Source organism: Pinus tabuliformis, chromosome 9 (assembly GCF_031772625.1).
Source record: "Pinus tabuliformis cultivar Carrire ecotype Pingquan chromosome 9, CPIR1, whole genome shotgun sequence".
Classification (NCBI taxonomy): domain Eukaryota; kingdom Viridiplantae; phylum Streptophyta; class Pinopsida; order Pinales; family Pinaceae; genus Pinus; species Pinus tabuliformis.
Window position 1 is genome coordinate 121,255,038 of NC_142307.1, and position 11,632 is coordinate 121,266,669.

Below are 11,632 nucleotides of genomic sequence, written 5' to 3' on the forward strand. Positions count from 1 at the left end.
TCGTAGGTAGATTGGCCCAGATTCCTCCCACTTAGTTGTTGGCTTGTGAAGGCCAAAGGTCGCCCTTCCTGCATTAAGACCACCCCAATACCGGTCCCCGAAGCATCACATTCAATGACAAAGGATTTGGTGAAGTCAGGTAGTGCTAATATTGGAGTGGAACACATGGCGTTTTTGAGAGCGGTAAATGCCTGTTGTGCTTCCTCATTCCAGAAGAAGGAATTTTTCTTTAGGAGTTGAGTGAGGGGCTTCGCTATGCGGCCATAGTTGCGGAAAAATTTACGATAATAGCCTGTGAGTCCCAAAAATCCTCTCAAGCTCTTCAAAGTCTTAGGTTGAGACCATTCTTGCATTGCCTGGATCTTTTTGGGGTCCACCTTGACACCTTCACGCCCCACAATGTGGCCCAAATACTCAACTTCTTCCATGCCAAACGCACACTTGGACATCTTGACAAATAATTTATGCTTGCGGAGCAGGTGTAAGAGTAGATCTACATGCTGAAGATGTGCAGCCCAAGTGCCACTATAGATGAGGATGTCATCGAAGAAGACAAGGACAAATTTCCTGAGATATGGTTTGAGAATGTGATTCATAAGGCTTTGAAAAGTAGAGGGGGCATTACAAAGACCAAATGGCATGACCAGGAACTCATAATGGCCTTCATGAGTTCGGAAAGCAGTCTTGGGAATGTCGACTTCCTTCATGCGAATTTGGTGGTAGCCTGAGCGAAGATCCAGCTTAGTGAAGAATTGAGCCCCATTGAGTTCGTCCAGCAGATCGTCAACCACCGGAATGGGAAATTTATCTTTGACTGTCAACTTATTGAGGGCCCTGAAGTCGGGACACATCCGCCACTCCCCATCTTTCTTGAGTACCATGACCACTGGGGATGAATAAGGACTAATACTGGGACGAATGACACCTGCTTCCAAAAGTTCCTTGATGATTTTTTCTATTTCATTCTTTTGGGTGAACGGATATCTGTATGGCCGCACATTTGGGGGTTGGGCCCCTGGAACCAAGGTGATGCTATGATCATGTTCCCCTCGCGAGGGTGGAAGCTCATGAGGCTTGTCAAAGACCGGCAGATGGTTATTTAAAATCTGTTGCATCTCAGGATGAATTGGCAGAGACTTGGTTTCGACGACCTCGATGGCATTAAATTGAGCTACCACTCCATGATTGCCATTTTTTAACAATTTTTCCATCCGGTGCGAGCTGATGATAGAGGGGGCTCCCGCTTGGAGTTCACGGAGGGTATGTGTGTAGTTGTTCTGCTTAAAACTCATATATAACTCCTGAAAATCCATTGTGATTGGCCCAAGCGTGCAGAGCCATTCAGCGCCGAGGACAATGTCGCAACCCCCCATGTGCATGGCAAACATGTGGGTTTTCAACTGATAATCCCCCATTTGAAGTTTGACATTTTCACAGCGGCTTCACATTTCATTGTGCCCCCATCCGCAATTTGGACTTGGAAGTTAGAAACTGCTCTTACAAAACAATGCACTACTTCTGCGATTTTTTGATGGATGAAATTATGGGTACTTCCACTATCAATCAAGACTACTACTGGGCGATGTTTAAGAAAACCCCTGATTTTGAGAGTTTGAGGGGAAGAAATCCCTGCCAACGTATGCAGCGAAATAACTAGTTCGTCAGAGACATTCTCCTTTGGGTTGTCTTCTTCTAGCGCCTCATGTTCCTCAAGTGGTGGATCTTCCTCTGTTGAGCTGTAGTTAGTGGCATCTATTTGAAAAAATTTGGGCTCCTTGCATTTACGACCTGGGGAGTATTTTTCATCACAGTAGTAACATAGTCCTTGCTTCCTTCTTTCGGCCAATTCCGCCGGTGACACCTTTTGGACCTTAAGTGTTTGAGTCGTGTTGTGAGCCTGTGGGAGACGACCTTTAGTGGGGAAATTTGGGCGACTATATTGGGCTGCTAATGCACGTTCCATGTTACGGGCTACCTTGCAAGCCTCTGTCCAAGTGGGAGGGTGGTGCAGTAAGACTTGAGCTTTGATGGCTTCTTTAAGACCACTGATAAAACATTTCGTGTAGAAATCATTTGAGAGACCCCAAGTGCGGAAGGCTAAGGCTTCAAAAGCTGTAATATATTCATCTACGGTACCTGTCTGTCGGAGCTTAGTAAGACGACCCAAAAAAGAGTCCTCCTGTTCAAAGCGGTCTCGAAGAGCTTTGGTAAATTGGGTCCACATCTTAAAAGGTCCATTGCAACGTTGATGCCATTCCCACCATTGCCACCGTTCATTGTCCAAGTACATGCTCCCCAACATAAGCTTAGTCGCATCATCGAAGATATGATTCAGTTTGAAATACTGCTCCATTTGTGCTATCCATGCGGATGGGTGAGAACCGTCAAATTTATGCATATCCAACTTGGGAGGTCGCTGACTAGGTGGTGGGTGGGTGTGCCAGATGTGAGGAGAGTGGCTAGACTCACCCTCATTGTATACATTGTCATTATATGCCTCCTCGTGGGTTGGCTCCTTGTCCTTCGGGAGTAATTGTTGGACCTGGAGAGATAGTCCGTTAAGCTGCCTATTGATGGATTGGATGGATTTGTCAAGTTCGTCCAGTCTTTCATTGGCCATTGCTTGAGCTCTTGTTTCTACCATACACCAACCTGATGAAAAATTGGGACCGCCAAAAATTTTTCACTAATAATTGAATGGTACCACCGTGCTCAGCTCGTCGTCCTAACGGAGTTTTACTCCTTCCTGATCAACACTGCAGTCGCCAAATCCTCAAAAATGTCAATGCTGCCAAACTTCCTACGAAAATTATACCTCGGTATAGGAACCCTTCACAACAACTCCGATCTGGTGGATCTGAGAGATCTGAATGCGGATCGGCTGGCTCTAATAGATCGGAATGACTGATCTGCGAACTCGAGACTGCGGGACTGATGTCGGCTGCTTCTGCACCCCTTTGCACCAGCGGATCTGGAATAGATGATGTGCGATCCCCCGAGAGAAAAGGGAACTACGGTCTTGAGGAGTGTCAGGTGCTACAGATCGCAATATACATAAGGGTCTGGCAGTAGTACTCGGCCCAATGTTTCAGGGCTCTAACTAAGGAGGATCGACCGTACCCTTAGCCGTACAACCCGACTACCCTATCGTACGGGCGAGTAATCTCTCCGAGTGCTGTTCTCGGTGTACTGTAGCCACAAGACGGCCGACGGTTTATCTATGGCGAGGTTTCAAGGGAGCCTAGGGGCTTCCGATATATCCAGAGGGTACGTGGAAGATAGTCTGTGCGCGGTTCTGTCTAATGCGCTACTACTCGAAGGGGTACCCACAGGGGTTACAAGGGAGTCCAACAGACGTGACCACCTCTTGTATTTCTTGCGTGCATGCCTCCCCAAATCCGCAGGTTTATGCGCTCAACGACAGATCCCGTGGTTTAAAGACGTCGGAACACGTCTCTAGCCAAAAAAAAATTTTGCTAAGAATTGGCGATCCCACCGGCCCTGGAAAGTGCTCTGATACCACTTGTTATGCTCTTAACCTGCAAAAATGATACCCAATACCGAATATGCGAAGAAAAGATACCCAGAACACAGAATAGCAATGATTTTATTATTCAGAGAGTAATGTTCACTTGCCTCTTCGAGGGGGCAACCTCCAATAGAGTAGAGCTCGATTACAAAATAAGACACGATACTCCTCGCAGGGAGTCTCTATCCTTTATATATGACTTATACATGCAATACCACGGGCCAATACCGTGGGTTTTATTAATACCATCTATCTAATACTACGACCCATTTGCAACTAACTGTGGTCCCGTCATTAATTGCGGGTTAACCACTTACAAATATTAATATGGGCTTTATTGACTCTTGACTATGACGTGATCCCATGACATAAATAAGGGGGTTAGGGTGGGACCCTAACAGCCTCGGTCTCTAATGAGAATTATAGATTGATGACCATATGGAAAATTGTTCATGGGGCAATGCCTTGCACAATTGATGCTTAATTTTTATAAATAGTTTAGGCCTTATGAAGCCCATTCCATCAATGAGAATGTAATGAATGTGTTTTATTTTTTTGGAGCACTTCCAGTGTATGTGCATGTAGAGGGTTATTGTCTTTGATCTAGATAGGGCTTAAAATAAAATGAAAGAACACAACATTGAAAAGAGAACACAAAATGCAACATTGAAAAACCATATTCCAATGAAAAATTTAAAGAAGGAGATGTGATGGAAACACTCATTCAAAAAAAAAATTACATAATAAGAGGTTAAAATGTATTTTTATAATGATGCCAAAAAACCATAAGAAGCAAAAGCCTTCAAATGCAAGAACCTTAACAATCACATGAGGTTAGCACACGTAGTGATGATGAGCTGGACAAATTTGAGTGGTCCAAGGAAAAATGTAGCTTGTTAGAGTCACAACTTTATGCTCAATCCTTCATTTTGTGTCTTCTTTAGCTTGTCAAAAGAACCTTAGTAGAATGAGTTGGGTCACTAGAGTTAGTTCCCAGTAAAAAAATTCCCCTACTTTGATAACCCAATATATTTTTTTATTCTACTGATGGTCACACTTCAATTTTATGTTCGTGTATATGCATGTGTTCAAATAGTTTAGATTAGGATGACCATTGCTCTGCGCGCGCGGCCGGCTCCTCTGCTCTCAAGCTAGGGTTCTGCGACCTACAGCGCCGCCCAGGCTGCTGCGCCCCTGCGCACAGCCTCGCCCTCCACTCTGCAGCCGGATGGAGACTCCTGAGAGCTCTGCCCCCCCAGCGGATCCGCCCCCTGAAGTCGCAGCGTTCAGAAATTTGATTGCAAATGGGACAAATCGCCCTCCTTCTGCATCACAGCAGAAATTTATCAAAAGAATGGAGAAGATACCCTCTGTTGCCCTGCCAGAGGAGGACACCTGCAAAGCGGCTCTGAATTTGGCAGAAAGAGGCCTCATAGGCCAGTTTACAGGCCTATGGCCCTCCCCCAAATCCGTGGAGGAATGGACCCAGAGAAACTGGAAACCTCTGATAAAAGACGGAGTGAAGAGTTATTTTGTTGGCAAAGGGTACTTCGTTTTTGTTTTCGAAAACAAGGAAGACAGAAGTTTAATATTCAGAAACGGTCCCTACTTCATGGGGCCACAGGGATTGTATTTAAATCAATGGAACCCAGACTTTGATCCCTCTCAAGACGTTCCATCTGTTGTGCCGGTGTGGGTAAGGCTCCCCCATCTTCCCCTTCATTGCTGGAATCAAAAATCGTTTCAGACCATTGGGAACGCACTAGGTAAATACATAGATCAGGCTGTTAGAAGAGACCAATATTCCTGTGCGCGTATCTGCGTCGAAGTGGACCTTGAAGAAGGATTGCCTGAAGCGATCAAGCTCTCGGTGGCAGGGTGGACGCACATCCAAGAGCTCGACTATGAACAGCTCCCCTTTAAATGCAGACATTGTCATGGCTACGGTCACTTTGCCAAGCACTGCAAGAAGAAAGCGGAGGAACAACCTGAAAAACAGAATGGAGATCAATGGACCTTAGTCCAGAGAACAGCCCAAGCAAAGAAAGATGCAGGAAAAAGCGCAGCATCAGGGGACAGAAACATCAACATCCCATCTCAGGAAGAGGGAGAAAAAGAAAAAGGAACTGAGGAGTCACAACCTGATCCACCGAACAAAGAACAGGAAAAAGAGAACCAAGAGAAAACCCCTCCTGCAAGAAAAGAGGGAGGGGGAGACATCCAAGGCAGCCCCTCTAACCCCACCTATGCAGAAATCATAAAGAAAAAGCTAGTCGAAAGCTCTGAGTCCTCAGAGGAAGAGCTCTTTGAGAGACCATTAAAACGACCCGGAAGGAAATCCCGCAAGGAAAAAAGAGAAGAAGAAGCAGAACGGTTCAAAACCCAAGGGAGCCAATCCACGATAGAAATGACAATCGGAAGAAGCAGCAGGCCCAGGTCATCCAAGGGTGGCTCCACCCCTAACATAGGTAAATAATGAAGCTAGTATCTTGGAATTGCAGAGGATTGGGGAACCTCGCAAAAATAGAAGCAGTAAAGGATCTTTTAAATTCGGAACCTACTGACGTCCTCATGCTCCAAGAGACTAAGATAGCAGGCCAAGCCCTCCTAGAAACAAGCAAATTAAAATGGAAGAAAAATGCAGGCATAGCTGTCAGCGCTCGGGGCTCCTCGGGAGGTCTGGCAACTCTCTGGAACGAAGATCAATTTCAGCTGATCAACTCTCACGAGACCCTGCATTGGATATGCACAGAAATAACTCACATTTCAAGTAAGTTACCTTTCTCTCTAGTCAATCTTTATGTACCTGTCAATTACTCTGAAAAAAGAGATTGCTGGAATTCTCTGGCAGAGTTTCTTGAGCAGGAATCCCCCACCAATATCATTCTTGCTGGGGATCTCAACATAGTTTTGAAAGCCAAAGAAAAAAGAGGAGGTACCAACTCTAAGGACCTGATGGTGGGAGTAGTGGGGGAGCTTGCCCAGCACTGGGATCTGCAAGATTTTAACCCAATCCAAGGCTTATTCACCTGGTCAAACAAGAGAACAGGAACAGATCATATCTCTGCTCGACTAGACCGATTTCTCGTGCAAACCTCCCTCCTCATGAACAAGAAAATCATAACATCAAAAATTCTGCCCAAGTTGTCCTCTGACCACAAGCCAATCCATCTCTGTTTAGAAGATGAGGAGGATTTGGGCCCCATTCCATTTCGTTTTTCTCCTCAATGGATCGAAAGGGAAGGCTTTTTGGAGACTGTGAAAGCAGCTTGGGACACCTCCATTTCAGGCTCTCCAAGCTTCGTTTGGGAGCAAAAGCTGAAGCTCACCAAAAAAGCTTTGAAGGAGTGGATCAAGAAACCAGCTCCCAACCCCATCTCTCTTAGAGTCGCAGCAGTCCAGGCTTTGCACTCACTACAAAATGACATGGAAAGCAAAAATATTAATGAAGAACTCTTGGATAAGGAAACAAAAGCGCAGCGAGCAGCCTACCAATCTTTTAGAAAAGAGGAAGAATATTGGAGATTAAAGTCTAGGAGCCTCTGGCTAAAAGCCGGGGATCGTAATACCTCTTTCTTCCACCGACAGTACAGGGCCAGACTGTCAAGGAATCATATAGCAGAAATAAAGACTTCGACGGGCCAAATCTGCAAGGGCTTTCAACAAGTCAAAGAAGCAGCAGAATTACACTTCCAAAACCTCTACAACCCGGATGCTCAAGGTGAAGAAGCGGACGAAGCAGATTTCCTCAATCACATCCCCTCCTTAATCTCACCAGAGGACAACTCAGAACTATGCAAGCCTGTTTCAGAGGTGGAAATAATCAAAGCTATCTGGTCTATGGATTCTGACAAGGCCCCTAGGCCTGACGGATTCACCATTCATTTCTACAAAGTATGCTGGGATATCATAAAATACGATCTGCAAAAGATGATAAGGGGATTCATGAAAAAAGCTAAAGTAGGTGGTAGCACCAACTCAACCTACTTAGCTCTGATCCCCAAAGACTCTAACCCGGAAACCTTTGCCAGATTCAGGCCAATTTCATTATGCAACGCCTCCTATAAGATTTTGGCAAAGTTGTTAGCCAACAGAATAAAGCCTCTGCTTCCCAGAATTATCTCTAACTCCCAAGGAGGCTTTGTGGAAGGTAGACACATTCTGGACAATGTCATTCAAGTGCAGGAGACTATACACTCAAGCAAGCAGAGGAAAGAGAAAGGTATGCTCATAAAGCTAGATATGGCGAATGCGTTTGACAGAGTCAACAGAGCATTCCTCAGCAAAGTTTTGCTCTCCTTTGGTTTTTCCACTAAGTTTGTTAACCTCTTAAAAGCATGTATGAATAATCCATGGATTTCCCCCCTCATAAATGGCAGGCCTGCCAATTTCTTTAAAGCCAAGAGAGGCATCAGGCAGGGATGCCCGCTCTCCTCCTATCTTTACATAATATTGGCTGAAGCATTAAGTCGAAAAATTGAAGCTGAAAGACTTTCAGGATCCATTCCAGGCCTCAAGCCCTCCAACAGAGTAAGACCCCTGAACCATGCATTATTCACAGATGACTCAATCCTGTTGGGGGGTGCCTCAATTAGAATAGCAAAGGCCTTCGACACGGTCATCAGGAACTATTGCAAAGTCTCAGGAGCCTTGGTAAATGAAAGAAAAAGCGAAGTCCACAGCTGGAATACAGATCAACAGGAGCTCAATAATATAGCTAACACACTTGGATTCAAAGGGCATTCCCAATGGGATAGAATCAGATATCTTGGGCTCCCCATAATCTTAGGGGTGAATAAGAGATCGTTATGGAGTGACATAATTTGCAAATTTAAGACCAAGATCTCGAAATGGGGAGGATACTGGTTGACAAAAGGAGGCAAGGTCATTTTAATTAAATCTCAGCTCTCTTCCTTAATTATTTACCAAGCAGCCTTTCTGCTTGCTCCCAGAAATGTCATGGATCAAATCTCCTCTTTCCTCAGAGATTTCCTTTGGCAAGGAGGCAGGGGCAATGATAAGAAACAACATCTTGTAAACTGGGAAACTGTCAAGAAGCCCATCGCTGAAGGAGGACTGCAAATTCGAGATCCTTCTCTGGTCAACCTCGCCTTAGGCAGCAAAATTCTGTGGAAAATGATCAAAGAACCAGGACATCCTGTAAGTGCCATATTGCGGTCAAAGTATACAAATAAAATTGATTTGAGAAATCTCCAATTGAGTTACACAGCTAACAGCACGCTGTTGTGGAAGCTTTATTATAAGAGCTGCAATTTTTTCAAAAGAAATGTCTACAGAATACCAGGAAATGGTAAACAAACTCATCTTTGGCAGGATCGGATAATGGGACAAAATCCGCTAAGCGAAAATGAGGAAATCGCTGACTTAAGGAAATGGCTCATTTCTGTTGGGAAGCAAAGTTTATTTGATATCTCCTCATGGGATCAGAGAGACGATTGGGTCGGCTGGGCAATCCTCGTGCCACCTGCCCACCTGCAACTGCAAATGAATACATTCCTGAAACTGATCGAAGACGCTTCACCGATACATCGTTCACTGCAAGATCGGTGGGGCTGGGGCCAATCTGGAGAATATACAACAACAGAAGGATACAAAGCCCTTCAGACTACGGGAAACAATAAGTAGTGCCGAGTTCTGGAAAAACGTTTGGGAGCCTTTAGCTCTCCCGAAAGTAAATTTTTTTTTCTGGACCCTGATTCACAACAAGATCTTAACTGTAGATAACCTTGCAAAAAGAAACTTCGCTGGCCCTCACTGGTGCGTTCTTTGCAGAAGCAACGCCGAGACTGCCCAACATCTCTTCATCGACTGCCAGTTTGCAAAGGAAGTATGGGAATTAACGCTCCAAGATTTAAACATAAGCTCCCCCACTCAGATATCTATCCCAGATATCTTCGCAGATTGGAGCCATCGCTATTCTCAGTATATTCCTCAAAAATCGATTTGGTACAAAATCTGGAACGCCCTGCCCAAATTTGTCTGTTGGAAGATATGGCTGGCCCGTAACCTGAAGATCTTTAAAGACCTCCATCTCACTCCCTTGCAAGTAGCAGCTAAGGCCAGATCTCTTCTCCTAGAAGCAGCACAGCACCAGAACTACAAAGAGGATGCATCACTCCAGCAGGTAGAGAAAAGGTGGCTTGGAAAGTTTGAATTTCAAAACAGAAAAAATCTCCTTTCTCCACAAGCAGAGCCCCCAAACTGGAAAAAGAGAGACACAGATGAAACATTCCAGCACTGGTGGAGAGCTCAAAACTCCCACACAATCTTCTTTGATGGGGCTTCCAAAGGAAACCCCGGCCCCTCGGGCGCCGGTGGGATCATCTATTCCCCTGAAGGGCTCTCCCGAGATTCTTTCTGTTGGGGTCTTGGCCTGAAGACTAACAATCAAGCAGAGCTGCTCAGTCTCCTCAAAGCATGTCAAATTGCCAGAGAAAAAGGGATCAGAGACATTCAGGTTTTTGGAGATTCGGAGATTCTTATAAAGAAGCTGAATGCTGGAGAACTATTCAGAAATGCAGGCCTTAATAGATCTCTGGAAAGATTGAAAAGAGTGCTCTCCTCCTTTGCTTCCTACAAATTTTTCCATATACTTAGAAGCTCAAACAGCGAAGCGGATTTGATGGTCAACAAAGGGGCTGCTCTAGATAAAGGGTTGTTGTTCATAAATGAGGACAGATATGTAGAAACTCCTTACTAAATGCTTAGATAGATCAGCTGATTTAGAAGTACAAGCATGATGTAAACAGGGCTGCTTTGGCAAAGCCCCACTCTTTTCCTACTATAAAAAAAAAAAAAAAAACATATACGTTATAGTTAAAAAAAAAAATTATGTTCGTGATCTTGTCATGGTAGTTGCTCAATGTAGTTAGGGTTGAATTGGGTAGTCGTCAAATGTTATTCCGCCTCTAAGGGGTCCAATATAAGTGGAAAGTATGCTCGAAGCAACTATATATTAAATAAAATGTGTTGGCTAGGTATGTAATATACACAACCATCATTGTACACTATTGGGGATAATGGGTATAGATTAGTTAGCACGATGATTAACTCTAATACCACTTTGTAACAACACCCACTCCAGTAATGCTTAATTAAAGATATGGGGTACCAAATTTTCACTTTTCTTGTTCAACTTAGAAATCTTATGAGATTGTCATCACCTTTTACTCATTGGTAGTTTTGTAGTGGTATAAACTTTATTAGAATCCCAAGTTTGGATCATCAAGATATGGTCATTTGAATCTTTTCGCTCTCAGCGACATGTCAATGTTATTTTTCAACTGACACATTGCAAATGGCATAACACCCTAGTTCATGTGTTGGACCTAGGTAGTGCCAAGTCAACATTGAGGCCATTCAACCCTACCATGTCATGTTTGGCTCCAATTAATTTGCTTTACATGTATTTACATGAGTGGGAGTTAAATAAAACTTTAATATACTAATCCATGTATACATATATATTTCACCATTATTATATAATAAATAAATTCCATGTGCAAATAAAACCCATATGTAAACATAATCCATATGCCAATTTTCAGTGTCAATGCCTTCGACCATTGGTAAAATCCACAATTTGCCCCTAGTGAAAACCAAAATATATCCTTGATAACTGATGGGGTGAAATTTCAAAGTTTTTGCAGACTTCAAATGGACTCATCAACCATCCATTAATGACATTCAAGATTTTTTACTTTTGGAAAATTTATACAAATTGTCAATTGTCGATGGTTTCATCAGCCATAGGTAAAATTTAATATTCTTACCTTTTGGAAACTTCGAGCCATTCGTCAATTGTCAATACCATTGGTGAATTCCACAAATTTCACCACTCACCAATAATCTATAAAATCAATGAGTTTAACTTTGGAAATTTCGTTAAATTGTCAATACTAAAGGTTTCGCATGTGTTGCATCAAACCTAAGAGAATTTATATTAAACATTAGATAGGATTATATTTGTTGAGAGAATTAATCAAATTCACGAAAACATTCTCTAAATTGATCTCCAAACGATCACAATTCGGGTATTATTCTCGTATAGAATTCCCTTCTTCTTCATGTTTGGAAAATCCA

General features: G+C 43.5%; 1 protein-coding gene across 1 annotated transcript; it reads left to right on the top strand.

Moving 5' to 3' along the window:
* The first annotated feature begins 4,757 nt into the window (after nt 1–4,757).
* Nucleotides 4,758–10,250, top strand: LOC149147380 (uncharacterized). Its single transcript, XM_089441815.1, has 3 exons — nt 4,758–5,902; nt 6,031–9,171; nt 9,323–10,250. Exons 1-3 carry the CDS (start codon nt 4,758–4,760, stop codon nt 10,248–10,250), a joined length of 5,214 nt encoding a protein of 1,737 aa, XP_089297941.1.
* Nucleotides 10,251–11,632: the final 1,382 nt, after the last annotated feature.

Bases quoted from the DNA above. Each gene is read 5' to 3' on its own strand.
- LOC149147380 (XM_089441815.1), top strand. From the start codon at position 4,758: ATGGAGACTCCTGAGAGCTCTGCCCCCCCAGCGGATCCGCCCCCTGAA. The intron at 5,903-6,030 runs GTTCAAAACCCA...TTGGAATTGCAG, and splicing joins AGAGAAGAAGAAGCAGAACG to AGGATTGGGGAACCTCGCAA. The intron at 9,172-9,322 runs GTAGTGCCGAGT...CGTTCTTTGCAG, and splicing joins CAGACTACGGGAAACAATAA to AAGCAACGCCGAGACTGCCC.